At 41.2% G+C, this 18,815-nt stretch overlaps 3 protein-coding genes and 1 pseudogene across 3 annotated transcripts; all 4 read right to left on the reverse strand.

The window, feature by feature from the left end:
- Nucleotides 1-1,262: 1,262 nt before the first annotated feature.
- On the reverse strand, nt 1,263-1,871 carry LOC121741377 (subtilisin-like protease SBT5.3). The gene is made up of 2 exons (XM_042134101.1): nt 1,419-1,871; nt 1,263-1,337 (listed from the first exon to the last, which is right to left on the reverse strand). Exons 1-2 carry the CDS (start codon nt 1,783-1,785, stop codon nt 1,321-1,323), a joined length of 384 nt encoding a protein of 127 aa, XP_041990035.1. The 5' UTR covers nt 1,786-1,871; the 3' UTR covers nt 1,263-1,320.
- A 5,504-nt stretch (nt 1,872-7,375) lies between these two features.
- LOC121810686 (subtilisin-like protease SBT5.4) lies at nt 7,376-8,164 on the reverse strand. Its single transcript, XM_042211436.1, has 5 exons — nt 8,090-8,164; nt 7,880-7,989; nt 7,678-7,796; nt 7,459-7,611; nt 7,376-7,389 (listed from the first exon to the last, which is right to left on the reverse strand). Exons 1-5 carry the CDS (start codon nt 8,162-8,164, stop codon nt 7,376-7,378), a joined length of 471 nt encoding a protein of 156 aa, XP_042067370.1.
- Nucleotides 8,165-14,238: 6,074 nt separating this feature from the next.
- LOC121810687 lies at nt 14,239-16,000 on the reverse strand (annotated as a pseudogene).
- Nucleotides 16,001-16,350: 350 nt separating this feature from the next.
- On the reverse strand, nt 16,351-18,543 carry LOC121811054 (E3 ubiquitin-protein ligase RGLG1-like). The gene is made up of 10 exons (XM_042211825.1): nt 18,309-18,543; nt 18,013-18,238; nt 17,828-17,941; nt 17,655-17,752; nt 17,485-17,564; nt 17,289-17,394; nt 17,085-17,212; nt 16,856-17,018; nt 16,712-16,768; nt 16,351-16,617 (listed from the first exon to the last, which is right to left on the reverse strand). The coding sequence occupies exons 1-10, from the start codon at nt 18,441-18,443 to the stop codon at nt 16,534-16,536; spliced, it is 1,191 nt and encodes a 396-aa protein (XP_042067759.1). The 5' UTR covers nt 18,444-18,543; the 3' UTR covers nt 16,351-16,533.
- Nucleotides 18,544-18,815: the final 272 nt, after the last annotated feature.

Consider the following 18,815-nt stretch of genomic DNA (forward strand, 5'->3'; position numbering starts at 1 on the left):
ACGGGAATCAGCACGGGTTTCCGGGGATGTTAGACAGCATAGATTGTATGCACTGAGAGTGGAAGAACTACCCTGCTGCTTGGAAAGGGATGTACACTACTGGTTTCAAGGCCAAGAATCCAACGATGATCCTTGAGGCGGTAGCTGACTACCGTTTGTTGATTTGGCATGCCTAATTTGGAGTAGCCGGGTCGAACAACGACATCAACATCCTCCAGTCGTCGCCCCTTTTCAACGACCAGTGCATGGGCGTCGGTCCGGCAGTCAACTTCGTCACTAACGGCAACCAACACAACATGGGCTATTTGTAATACCCCGACTTTTTCTATCTTTTTAGTTGTTCTTGAAGGGACGTCGTTTGTGTAGTCGAAAAATTTCCTTCAATTCTTTTAGATGTTGATGAAATAGCCAGTGTTTTTATTATTGAATTTAGGCTATGATCTTTTTCTTTATTTGTATGAAGCTCAATTCTTTGTCACCAACTTTTGGAAGTCCTTTTCAACTTCCTTTTGGGCCTTGAGCAATTATTCCTTTTAGCCCAATTTGAAATCCAATTATTATGAGCCCAAATAATTTATTAATTTTCACCCCACTTTGATTATGCAAGAATTTAACGTGAGATTAGTCTCACCCAATTTCTGTTCCACAAAATCCGGTTTCTACCTCCCATGATTCCATGAAATCGGTTATCTACACATACATATCATCCCACAACTCCACGATTTCGTCGGATTCAACCAATTTCGCAATTATCACTACCATTCACAAATTGGAGAGAAACCGATAGTTGAGCGAAGAATTAAAGAGAATAAAGGTTTGAATGTAAATTGAGAGAGGTCAGTAAGCTTGGAGTAGAAAGAATCCCCAATCTCATCTCACGAATTTCCTAGCAACTGCGACGGAGCAAGCATAACGGCGCTGCGACAGAAATTGAGACGGAAAAGATGGAGAGCAACAACGGATTCCGGCGACGGCGCTAGGCGGAGAGCAGAGTGAGATGGATTCGGTGATACTTAGATATCGGGCAGATACTGCGGGGAATTGCAGCGGCGATGAGAGAAGAAGATAGGCGGAGAGTTGAGCCTTCGAGTTCGCCGACGGCGACGATGGAGTTCAGATCGGAGGAATTGAGAGATGAAGCACCGGATCCAGTGATTTCTCTAGGCATAGCAAACTGCATTAATATTTCCAAACTCTATTTAATCAATTTGTAAGAACACGATTAATACTAGTAGCTCTTACGCGTCATCTGTAGATACATTGGCAGCTGCAGCATCAGCAGCACTAATAAGAGGATAAAAACCGGTGCGTGGAAGTGATTCACTCAGGCTCATACCCTATAACAACATTACATTAATATAATATATAGTGTATTTGGTTATGATTACATATTTATAGTCAGGCCTTGAAAAGTGAACCGTTTCTTAGTGCAACATTAGCCCCCAAGCGACGGTCAATAGTGCTGGCAGCAACAGTGGCGCAACGGTGCCTGGATAGGGGCCGGAGTTCCCGCCCGAGGCGACGACGGGGATTCCCTTGGCGACGGCGTGCAAGGAGCATGTAGCGATGGACGGAGAGAGAGATGACGTCGACGAGGGGCGGCGTCAAAAGCATCCAAGATATCGGAGTCGAAGCAGGAGCTGTCATTGACCTTGTAGGTCTCGGAGAGCCTCCTTTAGACGTTCCGTTTCCGATCCCGAAAACATTGGCTCCGGCCACCATGTTGCCGGCGGCGGTCGACAGGGTGTGGGACCCATGCCCTTCTGTGTCGCGCGCATTGTGCATCGTCGGATCATGCGTCTTCGTGAAAGCCTCGTAGCCTTTGATGAAGTACCGAGCTCCGATCAGCTTCCTATTGAAGTTGAAGATGAATTAGGGAATTGATCAACCCTAATTACAGTCATAATTAATTCAAATCACATCAAATTCTGGTCCCTATCTAATCTATTAATTGTCCCATCTGTCTACAACAAAAACAATATTGTTTCTTAATTTAAAATAAAAACGAAAACAATACTACTAGTTTTGCAAAGGGTCTGATTACTGACAGATTCCTTTCCACTTTGATGGAATGGGGCCATAGCCTTGCCCACTAAAGCTCTTTGATTCAGGCCAAACAACTAGTGTAGTGTGTGAATGTGATGGCATAAGAGAATAAGAGAAGAGGTGGAGTTGTGACTGCATGCGAAGTGAAGTTCAACTCAAAAAATGTGGATAGTCAGCTCGGAAGGAGTCCGGCAGCTCGGAAGGAGTCCGGCAGCTCGGAAGGAGTCCGGCAGCTCGGAAGGAGTCCGGCAGCTCGGAAGGAGTCCGGTTATCCACGTCAGCTCGGAAGGAGTCCGTTTGAAGTAAGGATCAGGAGTAACAACACGAGTTTGTTACTAGAGAATCCAACCTCTCTATGATTCTGTTGTAACCATTCACATATAAAAGCAGTCGACGCACACACACATACAAGTTAGTTAGCTCAATCATTTTTTCTCATTCTTGTTGTATTCATCAAGAGCTTCTTGCGGTTTTGCTCATTGAATAATCAAGAGATAGTAGATAGATTGAGAGATTGTAATCTTGAGAGTGGAGTGAATAAAGATCCATTTTGTTGTCCGTGGACGTAGATCATCTTTGATCGAACCACGTAAATCCTTGGTGTGTTTTAGTTCATCGCGTTATTGTTGTGTTTGTCGAGCTTCAAACCGTAACAACTGGCGCCGTCTGTGGGAAGCGGAGCGATGGCGACGACGAAATTGGAAACCGAGAAATTCACCGGGCGCAACGACTTCGGGTTATGGCGCATCAAGATGAAGGCCGTCCTTGTGCAGCAGGGTCTGGCGGAGGCGCTGAAGCCTATCGATAAAGATGCTGCAGTGGTGGAAGAGGATCCGAAAGCTGCGATCAAAAGGCAGGAGATGCTTGATCGCGCGCATAGCGCAATTATTCTCTGCTTGGGGGATAAGGTTTTGCGCGAGGTGGCCAAGGAGAAGACTGCCGCTGATGTGTGGTCTAAATTGGAGAACTTGTACATGACGAAATCTTTGGCAAATCGGCTGTTCATGAAGCAGAAACTATACTCCTATCGATTTCTTGAAGAAAGGGGCGTAGAGGAGCAGCTGGAGGAATTCAACAAGGCCATTGATGACCTTGAAAATATTGATGTGAGTTTAGTTGATGAAGATAAAGCTATTCTCCTTCTTAATGCTTTGCCAAAGTCTTTTGATCATTTGAAGGATGCGATGTTGTATGGCCGGGAGAAAACCATCACTCTTGATGAAGTGCAATCGGTTTTGAGAGCCAAACAATTGCAGAAATCCACCATCAAATCCACCACTGATCATTCAGCAGAAGCCTTGAATGTCAGATTCAAAGGCAAGAAGCCCATGCAGAAAACCAAGAATGCAAAGGCTAAGTATCAGGGGAGTAAAGATCCTCAGAAAAGGGAAACTAGGGAATGTTTCTACTGCAAAAAGCCGGGACACTTAAAGAAAAATTGTCATTCCTGGAAGAAGAAGGTTGCTGAGGAGCAGAATGGTGCAAACGAGGCAGATATTGCTGAAGATCTGGAAATGCCTCAGATAATGAATGTAGTTGAGCAAGACATTGGCAACTCTTGGATTATGGACTCGGGATGCAGTTTTCATATGAGTCCTCACAAGTCGTGGTTCTTGAATCTAACCAAGAGTGATGGCACCGTTCTGCTAGGCAACAACCAAATCTGCCAAGTGAAGGGAATAGGAGACATCAAGATCCGAAATGAAGATGGCTCCTCTCTGATTCTTACTCAGGTAAGGTATATACCTGAGGTTAAAAGAAATCTGGTGTCCCTTGGTGTTCTTGAAGCAAAGGGGTGTGTGTTCATGTCAAAAGCTGGGGAGATGATAGTGTCCAAAGGAGGCAAGGAATTGTTGAAGGCAACAAGAATCAACACCCTCTATTATTTGCTTGGTGAGACTGAAGTCAGTTCACAGGTAAATGCTGCTACTAGCTGTGACTTGGATTTATGGCATAGGAGGCTCGGGCATGTCTCAGAGAAGGGCCTGAAAGAGCTCATCAAAAGGGGATTGATAAGATCTGGAACTCAGCAGAATCTGACAAGCTGTGAGGATTGTGCATTAGGAAAGAGCAAGAAGCTTCCATATCAGAAAGGTATTCATACTTCTTCCTCTCCACTTGATTATGCACATTCAGATTTGTGGGGGCCTTCACCTACTGTTTCTGAGGGAGGAGGGAGGTATTTTATGTCAATTATAGATGACTATTCAAGAAGAGTTTGGATATACATCTTGAAAGAAAAATCTCAAGCTTTTCTAAAATTCAAAGTTTGGTGCTCTGAAGTTGAATTGGAAAAGGGCAGATCCCTCAAGTGTTTGAGAACTGATAATGGATTAGAGTTTCTTTCGAATGAGTTTCAGAGTTATTGTGCTCAAAAGGGCATTAGAAGACACAGAACAGTGCCTAACAATCCCCAACAAAATGGCACTGCTGAGAGGATGAATAGAACATTATTGGAGAGAGTTAGGTGCATGATTCTTGGCTCGGGTGTTCCTAAGAGATTCTGGGGAGAGGCAAGTGACAACAGCAGCAGTCTTGATCAACAAATGCCCCAGCTCAGCTATTGATTTTGATACCCCGGATTACAGATGGTATGGCAGGGACAGCAGCTACTGCCAGCTTAGGAGTTTTGGGTGTGCTGCATATGCACACATAAAGCAAAGCAAGCTTGAAGCTAGGGCCTTAAGGTGCATTATGTTGGGGTATCAGCCTGGTGTGAAGGGCTATAGGCTATGGTCCATTGAGCCCGGGAATCACAAATTGGTGATAAGTAGAGATGTCAAGTTTGATGAAGGCAAGATGCCATTCTCTGAGATTAAGCAACCTGCAGCAGGTATCTCTGATTATGGTGGTACTTCGACTGAGGTGGAGCTGGGCAGAATGCATGGTAATGATGATGATCAGTCACAAGAAGGAGCAGAGGAGCCAGCTCCAGTAGCTGCTGAGGGTCCTATTCCAGAAAATAATGAAGAGCCAGCTCCAGTAGCTCAAAATCTTGATAACTATTTGCTTGCAAGAGATAGGCCAAGGAGAGTACAGAAGCTACCTACAAGATACAGCCAAGCTGATATGATATACTATGCTTTGTGTGTTGCTGAAGAGATAGAGTATTCAGAGCCACTGACCTATGCAGAAGCCATCAAGAGCAAGGAGAAAGAAGCATGGAAGAAGGCCATGATTGATGAAATAAAATCCTTGTTGAAGAATGGAACATGGATCCTTGTAAAGAGATCTGATCTGCAAAAGCCCATTGGATGTAAATGGATTTTCAAAAGAAAGGTGGAGGTCACTGGAATTGAGAAGCTTAGATACAAAGCAAGGCTCGTAGCTAAAGGGTACTCACAAAAGGAAGGCATAGACTTCAATGAAGTCTTCTCTCCGGTGGTAAAGCATGCTTCTATCAGAATCTTGATGGCTCTCACAGCACAACTCGACTGGGAATTACACCAAATGGATGTAAAAACAGCTTTCTTACATGGGAGCCTTGAGGAGAAGATTTACATGCTTCAACCAGAGGGTTTCATAGCTCCGGGTGATGAGGATAAGGTGTGTCTCCTCAAAAGGAGTCTATATGGTCTGAAGCAGTCAAGTCGACAGTGGTATCTCAAATTTGATGAAGAGATGCACAAGCTGGGATTTATAAAGTCCAAGTTTGATGGATGTGTGTACATCAGATACAGGAATCAGGGAGCTGTGGCATGGTTATTGCTGTATGTAGATGACATGCTCATAGCTAGCCCTGATATCAAGGAAGTAGACTGCATAAAGAGGCAACTCAGCTCAGTGTTTGAGATGAAGGATCTTGGTTGTGCCCAAAGAATCCTTGGCATTGACATTGTCAGGGATAGGAAGTCTAAGAGGCTGTGGCTGATGCAAGGAGATTATCTTGGGAGGATGTTGAAGAAGTATCAGATGCATGAGTCGAAAGGTGTCTCAACTCCTCTGAGCCAGCAGTTCAAGCTCTCTGGAAACCAAGCACCTAAGGATGATCAAGAGAAGAAGCAAATGGACATGATCCCATACTCAAACATTGTGGGCAGCCTCATGTACACTATGGTGTGTACTAGGCCGGACATAGCTCAAGCAATGAGTGTAGTTAGCAGGTATATGAGCAATCCGGGCAGAAGCCACTGGCAGGCTGTGAAATGGCTGATGAGATATGCTAAACAATCTCAGGGCATTGGCATTGTGTATGGAGGAGTGGATGATGTGGGATCCGAGCCCTTGGTGGGATTTTGTGACTCAGATTATGCTGCTAATCTGGATAATAGAAAATCACAATCCGGTTATATCTTCACTCTATTTGGTTCAGCCATCTCTTGGAAGTCTGGATTGCAGTCAGTGGTGGCCCTCTCCACCACAGAGGCCGAGTACATTTCACTCACAGAAGCAGTTAAGGAGTGTAAATGGCTAAAGGGGATCCTTGAGGATTTCGGTGTGAAGCAGAAGGCTGTGGAGATCAACTGTGACAGCAGTGGTGCTTTGTGCCTTGCAAAGCATCAAGTATTCCATGAAAGAAGCAAGCACATTGACGTGCGTATGCATTTTGTCAGAGACGAAGTTGACAAGGGAGAAGTTAAAGTGGTGAAGATCAGCACAGACCACAACCCAGCCGACATGCTCACAAAACCATTACCAACTGCCAAGTTCAACTATTGTCAGGAGTTGGTAAATATGGTTGAGAAATGAATGCAAGGAAAGGTTGACAGCAAAGTGTTTCTATGCTTCACATTCAAGGTGGAGATTTGTAGTGTGTGAATGTGATGGCATAAGAGAATAAGAGAAGAGGTGGAGTTGTGACTGCATGCGAAGTGAAGTTCAACTCAAAAAATGTGGATAGTCAGCTCGGAAGGAGTCCGGCAGCTCGGAAGGAGTCCGGCAGCTCGGAAGGAGTCCGGCAGCTCGGAAGGAGTCCGGCAGCTTGGAAGGAGTCCGACAGCTCGGAAGGAGTCCGGTTATCCACGTCAGCTCGGAAGGAGTCCGTTTGAAGTAAGGATCAGGAGTAACAGCACGAGTTTGTTACTAGAGAATCCAACCTCTCTATGATTCTGTTGTAACCATTCACATATAAAAGCAGTCGACGCACACACACATACAAGTTAGTTAGCTCAATCATTTTTTCTCATTCTTGTTGTATTCATCAAGAGCTTCTTGCGGTTTTGCTCATTGAATAATCAAGAGATAGTAGATAGATTGAGAGATTGTAATCTTGAGAGTGGAGTGAATAAAGATCCATTTTGTTGTCCGTGGACGTAGATCATCTTTGATCGAACCACGTAAATCCTTGGTGTGTTTTAGTTCATCGCGTTATTGTTGTGTTTGTCGAGCTTCAAACCGTAACAACTAGGAATTAAAGGCAACATCAATTATCAATCACAGAAACAATTAGCAAAAAGACTCTGCGTTTTTTACCTGTATCAATATTTGCTATGATCGTATCTTCGCCGAATCTGGCTTTCTTCCATATCGAAGAAGGTTTAATCACACCATTATTTTCCAACATCAGAAACTCCCATGAATGTGTTGTGTGTAGCTTCTTCCCTTGATTCAAGAACACAGACACCACTCCCTCTTGCTCTACATTTCAATAGATATCAATCAAAACTTGCAAAACATATAATAATTGCAAACATATGTGTGGATCTAACATCCTTGCAAGTTCTGCAGCTTCTTCCTCTTCGAGAAAAGCAGAAAATCCATTAATGTGCCTTTGATAAGAGTGGATTAGTGCATCTCTAGCCTTCTCTTCACTGCCAATATCAAAATTGAAATAATTAAGAAGTGGATATGATGAGATGAGAATTTTTTCATGATATGGAAAAAATTTGCAGACCTTCCTAGAAATGATGAAAGAGACTGGATGTGTGAGGTGGTAATTTGGTCTAGATCAGCAGATGTTGCTTCTAGGCCATGAGAATGTGCTCCCATGTAGACAACATAGGCCTGATGAATCAACCAATTAAAATAATTAATACAATATGATAATATTATGAAAGAAAAAACATGATTGATTAATAATATTGTATTGAAGTTGTACATGCACCTTTTTTGTGGCTAAAGCTGGTTGGTGGAACACAGCAATAAGAATGAATGGTGGCATAAACTTGCCAAACACCATCTTTGATAAATTGATCTGCTCTCTCACTCTATCTTTCAGATGTGTGTTTGCATATTATTTATACAGTGGGATTTGGAAGAATGAAGATGCTGATTGCAGAGTTCAAGGCGATCAAACAGCTGTATGATAAAATTGAATCTCAAATTCAGAGTCCCGCATTGATGGAATTTAATCTCAAATTGGAAATATAATGCGTAGGATTTGCCTCTTCTATAGTATTCAATTTAATTTAATTTTTTTGTGAATCTGGCCGGATATATCTCATTTAATTGCAGATTTTATACCACGTTTAACAGAGTCAACTATATCTAATTGTTAATGTAATTATACATCTTTTGGCCAGCCCTTGCACCGTGTGTGTCATCATAATCTTTATTTACTGCATATTAACTAAATTCATTCATTCATTCCTATTGAATGAATCTGTCAGTTTTAAAACATAAAGGAATATATTTATTCGTTTTGATCCATTTCAAGATTATTATCGTTTCTTCTAGAGAATATTTAAATTAGATTATCGAGTGTGTATATTTCAATATTCTGATCGAAATTAGTACGTATTAGTGACTACCTACACAATAATGGTGAGATTTTGCTTTAAAATTGTAACTAAGCTTCCATGGGAGACAACTAAGAATCTCTATGAAAGATTTCAATTGAATCAATTTCTATGCAATTGCTCTTTATTGTGAATCTGTATTTTTTTAGTACTATTGTCAACTTGTATAGGTAGTGTTCCAAGGGAGAGTTGGCACATAGCAAAATTAGCAAATGCAACCTAATCTGTTTATAATTCAGAGATAAGCTGGGATGAATTAGAATCGAGAAGGAATTCACCCATTTGTAGTTTTTTTATTGGTAAATGAATTAAATTTAAAGACAGAGTCATGCAGAATTTGAACCTTTGACCTCAGGTATTACCTATCTACTACTTGGCGAACTCACACACACCCCTATTTGTAGCTTTACATAATATTGTTAAAGGTCAATTCATTTCAAAACTTAAAAATTACAAATAGCAAACAAAACAAAATTAAATTTCCCCAGTGTTTTGCTAAATTGATGACATTACTAAAGTTGCTAATAGAGCATGTTATGTAATGGGGTAATGCGGTATCCACAGCGGAAAAACTTGTCAAATTAATTTCATGAGTTGTTATATGTAAGATTGTCAATTTAACTTGGAATCCATTTGTTGACTCGAATAGCTGATAATTTGATAGGATTATAGCGTAATATTTATAACCTCAAAATAAAATTTCAACACAAAATATCCTAAATTGAATAGCTCAGAAATTAAGCTGACCCGAAATTAAGCTGAGCAACATAAGATTGAGCCGAAATTAAGCCGAGCCACATAAGATTGGCCTGAATCGTGTAGATCTCACTAATTAATTTTCAAATGGAGTACTTATTATTTTTATCAAACTTTTGAAAGTAAAAAAAAAAATATTTGTACTCAAACGTACGTAAATTATATATCTTGATTCAAAATTTCAAAGTCATACTTGTTATTTTGATTTTTCAATTTTAAAAATGATAATTACGGTGCTTACGAAAAATGTGTATTTTCACTTCTGTAAAGGCCTCGTATATAATGGCTCGACAATATGATAGAGTTGGCATGATCAACCTCGGTACTCGCGAGTAACACATCTAGACATATTTATTTTGCATTTTTTTTTACATCATTAAGCTAATTAAAACTTTAATTGTGTTGTTGGTTGACCTGATGTGTCATCTCATTTTCCAAAATAAAATTCCATCAAGTCTTTTTTCTGCTATTGTATTTCAGTGTTTTCTTAACAAGCCTAGTTATAGCAATTTCAAATTTTCAATTAATTTCTCATGTACTTCAGAGAGTGAGGAAACAGTGTTGCGATCATTTTACAACTTTTAGAAATGGAACATATTCTACCAACTCATCCACTCATATTTTATTACTCTCTTTGTTTCTTAAAAACAAAAGTTCTTTTGTTTTTGGTCCATTTTTAAAAAATAGAAACTTTTCATTTTAGAAAATGAGTCCTACAATCCACTAACACTAAATCCACTACTTTTTCTCTCAATCTCTCTAATTTTACCCATTTTTTCTCTACATTTCTCTCACTTTACCAATTTTACATTAAAACTCGTACCTTAGAGCATCCGCAGCGGCGGGCGTCCCGGTGGACATCGGATCGGCGTGCCAGACGTCCTCGCGGGACGTCCACCATTAGGCGTAAACCCGGTGCACACGGACGTCGTTTGCAGACACCGGAGTTCCGCGGCTTTCCGACGACGTCCGTTGGGACGTCCGCCTTGACGTCCGTCATTGCGATGCCACGACTGACGTCCCGGCGGACGTCCCGATTTTTAATTATTATTTTAAAAAAAATTCTATATATATGGCTCGTTGAACTTCATTTCATTCACACCACTTGTTTTAGAGCATCCACAACCGTGCTCTTGCCAGCGACACGGTTGTGGGCCCGGGCGGTACTATTCATGCCTGCTCTCTGGCAAGAGCACAACACCCACAACTGTGCTCTTCCGCAAGGACGAGCACAATTAATTTAAAATTCAGTTAAACAATAACATTTTCATAATATTAAAATTCATTTAAAAACCACAATAAATATTACAAATGACAAATAAAATTAAACATTACATAATTAAAATCCTAAAAATGAAAAATTACATATGCTTCGTAAGCGGCACGATGTTGTTCGTAGTATTCTTGTTCTTCGCGCTCCGCTTCCGCCATGAGATGAGTGAAATCCATTTGATGTTTTGAGTGAATGTTGAATGTGTTGACAGTTTGTATAAGAATTATGAATGAGAGATGAATTGATGTGATAAATGAGTGATGAATGTGTGTATTTATAGATGATTTTGGCAAAAAAAAAATTAAAAAAAATCAAAAAAATTCAGAAAAACGGGGAAAAAACAGCCATATTTTTGGGATTTGGAAAATAATTTTTTTTTATTTTTTAGCATTATTTATAATTAAATACCGATTTTTAAAAAAAATAAAAAAAAATGTTTAAACACAACGGCTATGCCGTTGACGAATGGGAGCGCGCCACATGGCGGTGGCGACGGACGCCACCGCTGCGCATGCTCTTAACGAATTTCTCTCTCTCTACTTTCATTTCTTTTGAAGATAAATGGAGCACCACGATAGTGATTCCCCCGCCACAAGTGAGTCACAAACGTCGACTTTTCCCGTTAGAGTTGGGTGAAATGCAGGCGGAAGTGCACCGATGTCCGGGATGATGCCTGGAATGGCGCCGATGATGCCCAAGCCCTTAATGGAGGGGATGATGCCCGGGTATTACAATATGTACCCACCTTGGTGTGCAGGGATGGGTAAGATGATGCCCCAAATGCCCGGGATGATGCAGGGCATGCCTGCCGCTGCAGGGGGACCAGGCAGGGGGTCCTCCAATCACCTGGGGACAATGTCTATCGCCCCTACATGGATTTATTGTCTAGTGATTTCCCCCAGAGTACTCCTTTGGAGACTCAGTTCACCGGCATTGAGACTTTCTCTTTTGAGGAGTTGAGGCTATCTCTGGTCAGGGAGTCTCCCACTGAGATGCCACCGGCGGCAGGGAGGACGCGGAAGCAAGGAAGGGAGAGGGAAGGGCACTACTTCGTCCTCGCGTGCGGGGAACGATGGTGGGGCGGGGGCCAAGGGGGAGGGGGAGGAAGCGGGCGGGAGAAAGAGGACCATCTGGAGCATAGGGGAGTGCGCCGCGCTAGAAAATGCCTGGATCAGTGTAGTCGAGGATCCCTACGTCGGGGCTAACCAGCATATCGACAGAATGTGGTGGCGCATTAGCCAAAGCTACAACGAATTCAAACCGCCGGGTGGGAAGCCTCACGATGAAAAGCAATACCGGAAACAGTGGGAGCGGCTGAGGAGGCAGCTAAGCCGATTTGTCGGCATCTACCAAAACAACCTCCGCACAGCAACCAGCGGCATGTCCGCCGAAGATGTGAAGCTTCTGTCTCACCAGTAGTTCCCCGACAGTGAATTAGGTTTCGGGGAATTCAAATATTGGGAGGTCTATCTTGCGGTGCAGACTTCCGCCAAGTTTAGTGCGGGTGTTGAAGCTGGCTGGCCGAGGCGGACGAATATCAACGCCTCCGGCGAGTACAACAGCAGTGCCGGTTCCCACGAACTCCCCGACACCGAGGCAGAGTTCCCGACCCCGCAATCGTCTTCCCGCCGCCGTCGCCCGGTTGGGTTAAAGACCGCGATGCAGACGGCTAGGGGAAGCGCCAGCGGGTCCCACGAGGTCTACTCGGAAGCTCCTTCCCTGGTCACTCCCGAGCTCAACCATCTCGCCCGCATGCAGCTAACACAGAGCATGCTCGACACCGTTAGACAAGTGGCATGCAACGACTGATCCCTTATACAAGATGATGTTGAAGGATGTCATCGACACTATGAGGCGCGATTTGGGGATGGCACCCCTGCCCGGGAGTGGCGCCGGGACTGGCGACGGGGGCCGCATTTATCGAAGCTTGAGGTTTTTTTCAACTATGTATTTTTTTAAAATAATTATGTATGTTTTTTTAAACAAAGTGGTTGCATTTTCTCAGTATTCATGTTGAAATTTTAATTCCGTAAATTGTTTAATTTGGTGAATTTGTGAATTTTTATTATTGTGGATGTCCGCCGGGATGTCCTTAGGGATGTCCGCCATTGTGCAGTGAGATGTCCTTATGACGTGGCAGTGCAGTGGGAGGGAGGTCCTTATGACGTGACAGGAGGTGTTTTTGGGAAGTCCGTCGGGACATCCGTCCCACTGCGGATGCTCTTATCCAAAGTTCCTATTTTTAGGAAACAGAGAGAGTATAAAATTAATATAGTACTCCCCCTGTCTCATAGTAGATGTCACACTTTCCTTTTTAGTTTGTCCCACAAAAGATGTCACATTTCCTTTTTTGAAAAAAGTTCTCTCTCACATTAATATAAATATATTATTTTCTCTTTCCACTTAACACATAAAACAACACCTCCTAAAATCTCGTGTCAATCCCCAAGTGTGACATCTACTATGGGACGAAGGGAGTATATAAAATTAGGACTCACATTCCATTAACTTTTCCACATACTTTTCATTACATTTCTTAAAACTCGTACCAAGTCAAACAATATTAGTACTTTAAAATACCGTTGTTTATTTGACGGGTAAATATGTAATTGATTATCTTCAATACTAATTCTCTATCCGTCTGCTATTTAAAGTTACATTTTAACTCGGCATATATTTTAATAAATTATTTAAATATAAAAAAAATAGAGGAAGGGAGTTAGTGAAGCGTGAATCTCACTTTCATATATGGGTAATAGAGTTAAATATATTAGTAGTGTTGAGTTAACTTGCTAGAAATGAAAAAAAATAAATATGTCCTTAAATGACGGAAGTCCAAAAATGACAAAAACGCGTCAGGTTTTGACAAATGGATAGAGTAGTATATAGCCTGTAATAATCGAACCGATAAACAATTAACTAAATTGAATTTGTCTTGAAAAAGATGACCGAAAGCGATATCTAAATCTAACCGATCCGTTGTCGGGTAATTGATAGAACCAAATTCAATTTACTTAAAGGGAATTATTAATTACTATTACTATAACTTATGGTAACAAATTAAAATATTGTAAGTTAAAAGAGGAAAAACAAAAGTGACCTAAATGTAAGTGTTTGCCTAAATTGATCAATTAATTTCAGGGAAGGAAATTGTCAACAAAACTGCATAATTTAATCTAAAAATATGGGAAAGCAAATATTCGAAAGGATTATTCAATTATGACTAAAATCCGTATCATAAGTCATAACCATTGCTGAAAAAGTAAATGATGGAATCGAAAATCCTATATTCAATATTTTATCTTAAAAATGTTGTGATCAAGCATAGCAAATATGCAACTATTACTCACCAACATTGCTCTTTAAATTCAGATAAAATTAGGAATGATCAAGTGTCTGTTGCTCAATATACACAATCAAATCGATATACGTATTTTCATACACACACATGCTCTCATCTTCTGGTTCTAGTATATACTTTTGAGTTTACTCAAAAAGCCTTATTCTGGTTGTAATCTCTGTCCAACAAAGGGGACACTGGCTCAGTTCTTCACCACAGTCACGGCACGTCTGGAAAGAATATGGATGCAAAGGCAGCAAAGCAATCAATGCACATGATTCACTAGGAAACAACATCTTCCAAAATGTCACATTATTTTTTATATTTACCTGATGGCCGCATCCAAGTGCAAGTTCCCGTTGGCTGTCATAACACACGGGGCACTTCTGCGGGGAAGATTTAGATAAACAAACTCATTTTCATGCTAACAACATTATATAAGTTAAAACAGCACAACACAAAGTGAAGGGATTCACCCTTTCATTTGAAGGGCTTGTAGTTGAAACAGGAGAGGGTGGATAGTTAGTTGAAAAGGTTTGGCTTAGACTGTTTGACCGCGAAAACAATATATAAGTTATGCGATGGAGGTGGCAAAGGGAGAGTTCTGCTGTGCCCTGCAAAATCAAATACAGGATGCTTAGTATTTCATCAGTTGATCAATTGATTACATGACAGTATCTATTTACCCCAAGAGTCGGAGTTCGAGTGTTGCTCTGTATTGTAAAGGGATTTCCATCAGTGCAGCCAGGGCAAACTCAGCTTCCTTTTGTGATTGAGGAATGTTTCTTGACATGATTTCTGTGAAATTGCATTTGCCAACCAATGTAGTAATCCATAAAAGTTGTAGTCATGGATTTTCTGAGATGGATTTGCAAGGTCGAACCTGTATATTGTCAAAGGCTCTGGCTGGGATATTGTCGTCAAACTCTCGCATCATATCCCACGGCCCATCTCCAACTCCAACAACGATAATGGACAACGGGTATCCACTGCACAACAGAAACACAAAGGCAAACTCAACATCTTTTTGCAGATATAACTCCAAATTTTGCATTTGTACAGCCTTGCTCTCACTATTGCATTAACTGTGTATTGCTCCTGAGGACTTAGTTGTCCAGCTCCCATATCGACACTTGTTGTGACCTTCCACAGAAAGTCGACGCACATCAAACCAGGAAGAAAAAGTGAGTTTGGTTTGAACGATGTCGGTCCTGGACACTCACAGAGCATCTCTTCCTCATGAGGAAACAAGAAAAAAAAAACATGGAAAAGAAAGCAGGAGTGGTGGATCATGGACCTGATAAGCGAACATGTGGAACAATCTGTCTATAACGAGAGAGTGCCTCCTCGAAGCCATTGCAGGGCCTGTTGTCCTCGTAGAAGCTGAAGACATCTTTATCATGTGTAGTAACTGCAAGAGGAATAACATCATTATAACTGAATTTGAAAATATGTGAGGAGAGGGCAGCAACATATACACCAACCATCGCCAAAGCCAAAACACGGGATGAGATTATCCTCATCGAAAGGCGAGAGTGTCCTTCCAATGATGGAGATGGCTTGCTGGTATGGATTAAGGCCATCACGTATGTCATGAAGGCACCTTCCGTTGAAGGAATATCTCCCTGTCCATTCATTGCTTTTGGCGAAGTCGATCCCTACTATTAGATTTGAGGATTCGAGGCCGGATTCAATCAGCGCTTCTGTGACCTTAACAATGTTAAATCATCAAACACAATCAAGACAAGAAAAAACTACAGCATAGAAAAATGGAAAGTGATGAGTTTGAGTAAATGAGATATATACCTGATGGAGAGTGTGGTAGTTGTCGAGAATTCTTCCATATCTCGTAGAAATTGTAGAGGAAGAAGATCCATGGCTGGTTGAAATTGAGTTCCGATGATCCATCTCGATCTCTCCTTGTTGACATTCCCCTAACCAACTTCCCAACGCTTCTAATTATATGAGACCTCATAATGTTATGATTAAGAATCATTATTGTCAACTTTTAGGCCAAAATATGTTTGTCTTTTCGTAAGTGTCAAACAGAGACAGAAGTATAAAATAAATTGGCTTTATTTTCAAATTCAGTACCAACCATATTTATAGCACTACTATGTATTGCAGATTTGTATTTGATTTTATCAACACTTACTTTCATTGATTTTTATAGAGTAAGTTTGCATATTGCTATACAGCTGATTTTGAGAATGAAATGGAAAGCTGGAACTTAACCACAACTCTTTTTTGATGGCAAATGAATAAGATCTTCTCTCAAGTAAAAAAAAAAAAAAAAAACTAACACACATGATGTTTACAAATACAGTTTACTCATCTGTAATTGCAATTAAAATTAGGACAAACTCAGTGTGCATTGCTTGATACAGACATTCAAATCACACACATATCATATCTGGGGTTCTAACATTGGCTTTGTGAGCTTAGTCATAAAGCTTTATCCTTGTTGTTATCTCTGTCTGACAAATAGGGCACCAGCTCAATTCTTCCCCACAGTCATGGCACGTCTGCAAACAATACCGACGCAAAGACATCAACCCGCAGATTTCAGCAGAAAACAACCATACAATTTTTTGCACAACTTCTGTTTTGGCGCTTTACCTGATGTCCGCATCCAAGTGCAAGATTTCGTTTGTTGTAGAAACAAACGGGACACCTCTGTGGAGCATGTTAAAGAACTATTGTGAGGAAACATCACCGAAACTCAAATGGTAACAAACAACACAAAGTGAGAGGATATAATACCCTTTCATTTGAAGAGCTTGAAGTGGAAACAGGAGATGGAGGATATCTACTTGAAAAGGTTTGGCTGTAGCTGCTTGAACGGCTCAAGGTTAGATCGCTATTCGACCTCAAGTTGCGCGATGGGGGTGGCAACGGGAGAGTTATGCCGTGTCCTCTCTGGTTGCTGCAACAAAAATGTAGGCATTTTAAGATAATTCAGTTTTTTTATGTGCATATGATGAATCATTACCCCAAGAGTTGGAGTTCCAAAGTTGCTCTGTATTGCAAAGGGATTTCCATCAATGCAGCCAAGGCAAACTCAGTTTCCTTCTGGGGCAGAGGGATATTTCTTGACATGATTTCTGTGAAATTCACAAACTGCACTTGGCAATTGGAAACCAATGTAATCAATAAAGATTCTAGTCAAGCAAGAACTTGATTTGCAAGGTCTAACCTGTATATTGTCAAAGGCTCTGGCTGGGATGTTGTCATCAAACTCGCGCATCATATCCCATGGCCCGTCTCCAACTCCAACCACGATAATGGACAACGGGTACTCGCTGCACAACACAAACACAAAGAAGTGAAGGGTCAGCTAGATTTTCGACATCTTTTGCGAAAAATAAGTCAAGATTTTCACAATGTACTACCTTGCTTTCACTATTGCATTAACTGTGCTTTGCTCCTGTGGACTTAGCTGTCCGGCTTCCGTGTCTACGCTTCTTGTGACCTTCCATAGAAAGTCGGGATCAGACGCATCAAACCAGGACGAAAAAAATGAAGTTATATTTGGTTTGGACTAAAGTGAGATAAAAATTACTTGGCCATCAGCTATGATCAAAAGAACATGATATTGGCCACCACTTCGATCAACTATTCCCATAGCAGTCTCGATTATTGGAGCAAACGACGTTGGCCCTGGACAGGAACAGATCACTTGAAAAAAATCATAACTTAATAAACAAAGCAGGAGCAACAGTAAGGTGGTTGAACCTGATAACCGAACATGTGGAACGATCTCTCTGTAACGAGATACTGCCTCCTCGAAGCCATCACAAGGCCTGTTATCCGAATAGAAGCTGAACACATCTTGATCATGAGTAGTGACTGCAATATGAAAAAAAAGTGTTACGCCCTCGCTGACATTGAAGATGAAGTATGTTAGGAGAGTGAGATACCATCGCCAAAGCCAAAACATGGGATGAGATTATCCTCATCGAAACGTGAGAGAGTCCTTCCAATGATGGAGATGGCGTGCTGGTACGGATTCAAGGCGTCGCTGAAGTGGTGAAGGCACCTTCCTTCGAAGGAATCCCTCCCTGTCCATTCATTGCTCTTGGTGAAGTCGATGCCTACTATTAGATTTGAGGATTCCAGACCGGATTCAGCAAGTGCTTGTGTAACCTTCAAACAATCACATCATTAAACACAAGAAAAAACTACTAGTGAAATACAAACATCCAATGAAACATACCTGTTCGATAGTTTGATAATTGTCGGGAATTCTTCCATATCTCGTGGAGAAAGGAGCGGTTGCAGCATCATCGGTGTTACGAGGAGAAGATCTGTGGCTGATTGGAGTCCGTCCATTCGACATCTTCGCCCCCATCTCGTCTTCTTATATAGAATTTCTAGTCCTCTGATCTGCGTGATCAAATTTATATTTATATGACAAGAAGAAGATACATTATTGAGGAAGAGAATGATGACAGTGAAATATGAAGGGCAGCTTATATGAGATGGAGAATGGAGTTGGCAATTAATTATTTTGATTGAGCTGACTTTTTTTTGCAGCTCCTCTCTTTTCTTGTAAACTAAACATCACAATCAAGAAAAGAAACATTCACATTTCCATTTTCAAATGTTAGCTTGGAACGCGCCAAGGAAGTTATTAAGACAGATAATTAAGGAGGGGAGCGACCCCATGGAATAAAATTATTGTCATAATCTTATCTTTCAAGTTTCTTTTATCGTTGGTCAA

This window comes from Salvia splendens, chromosome 7 (assembly GCF_004379255.2).
Source record: "Salvia splendens isolate huo1 chromosome 7, SspV2, whole genome shotgun sequence".
NCBI classification, from domain to species: Eukaryota; Viridiplantae; Streptophyta; class Magnoliopsida; order Lamiales; family Lamiaceae; genus Salvia; species Salvia splendens.

Bases quoted from the DNA above. Each gene is read 5' to 3' on its own strand.
- LOC121741377 (XM_042134101.1), bottom strand. From the start codon at position 1,785: ATGCACAATGCGCGCGACACAGAAGGGCATGGGTCCCACACCCTGTCG.
- LOC121810686 (XM_042211436.1), bottom strand. From the start codon at position 8,164: ATGGTGTTTGGCAAGTTTATGCCACCATTCATTCTTATTGCTGTGTTC. The intron at 7,797-7,879 runs GTCTGCAAATTT...TGATATTGGCAG, and splicing joins CTTTCATCATTTCTAGGAAG to TGAAGAGAAGGCTAGAGATG. The intron at 7,612-7,677 runs GTTTGCAATTAT...AGCAAGAGGGAG, and splicing joins GATGTTAGATCCACACATAT to TGGTGTCTGTGTTCTTGAAT.
- LOC121811054 (XM_042211825.1), bottom strand. From the start codon at position 18,443: ATGGGGGCGAAGATGTCGAATGGACGGACTCCAATCAGCCACAGATCT. The intron at 17,942-18,012 runs GTATCTCACTCT...TTCATATTGCAG, and splicing joins ATGTTTTGGCTTTGGCGATG to TCACTACTCATGATCAAGAT. The intron at 16,769-16,855 runs GTATTATATCCT...CATGCTCCACAG, and splicing joins CAAGCTCTTCAAATGAAAGG to AGGTGTCCCGTTTGTTTCTA.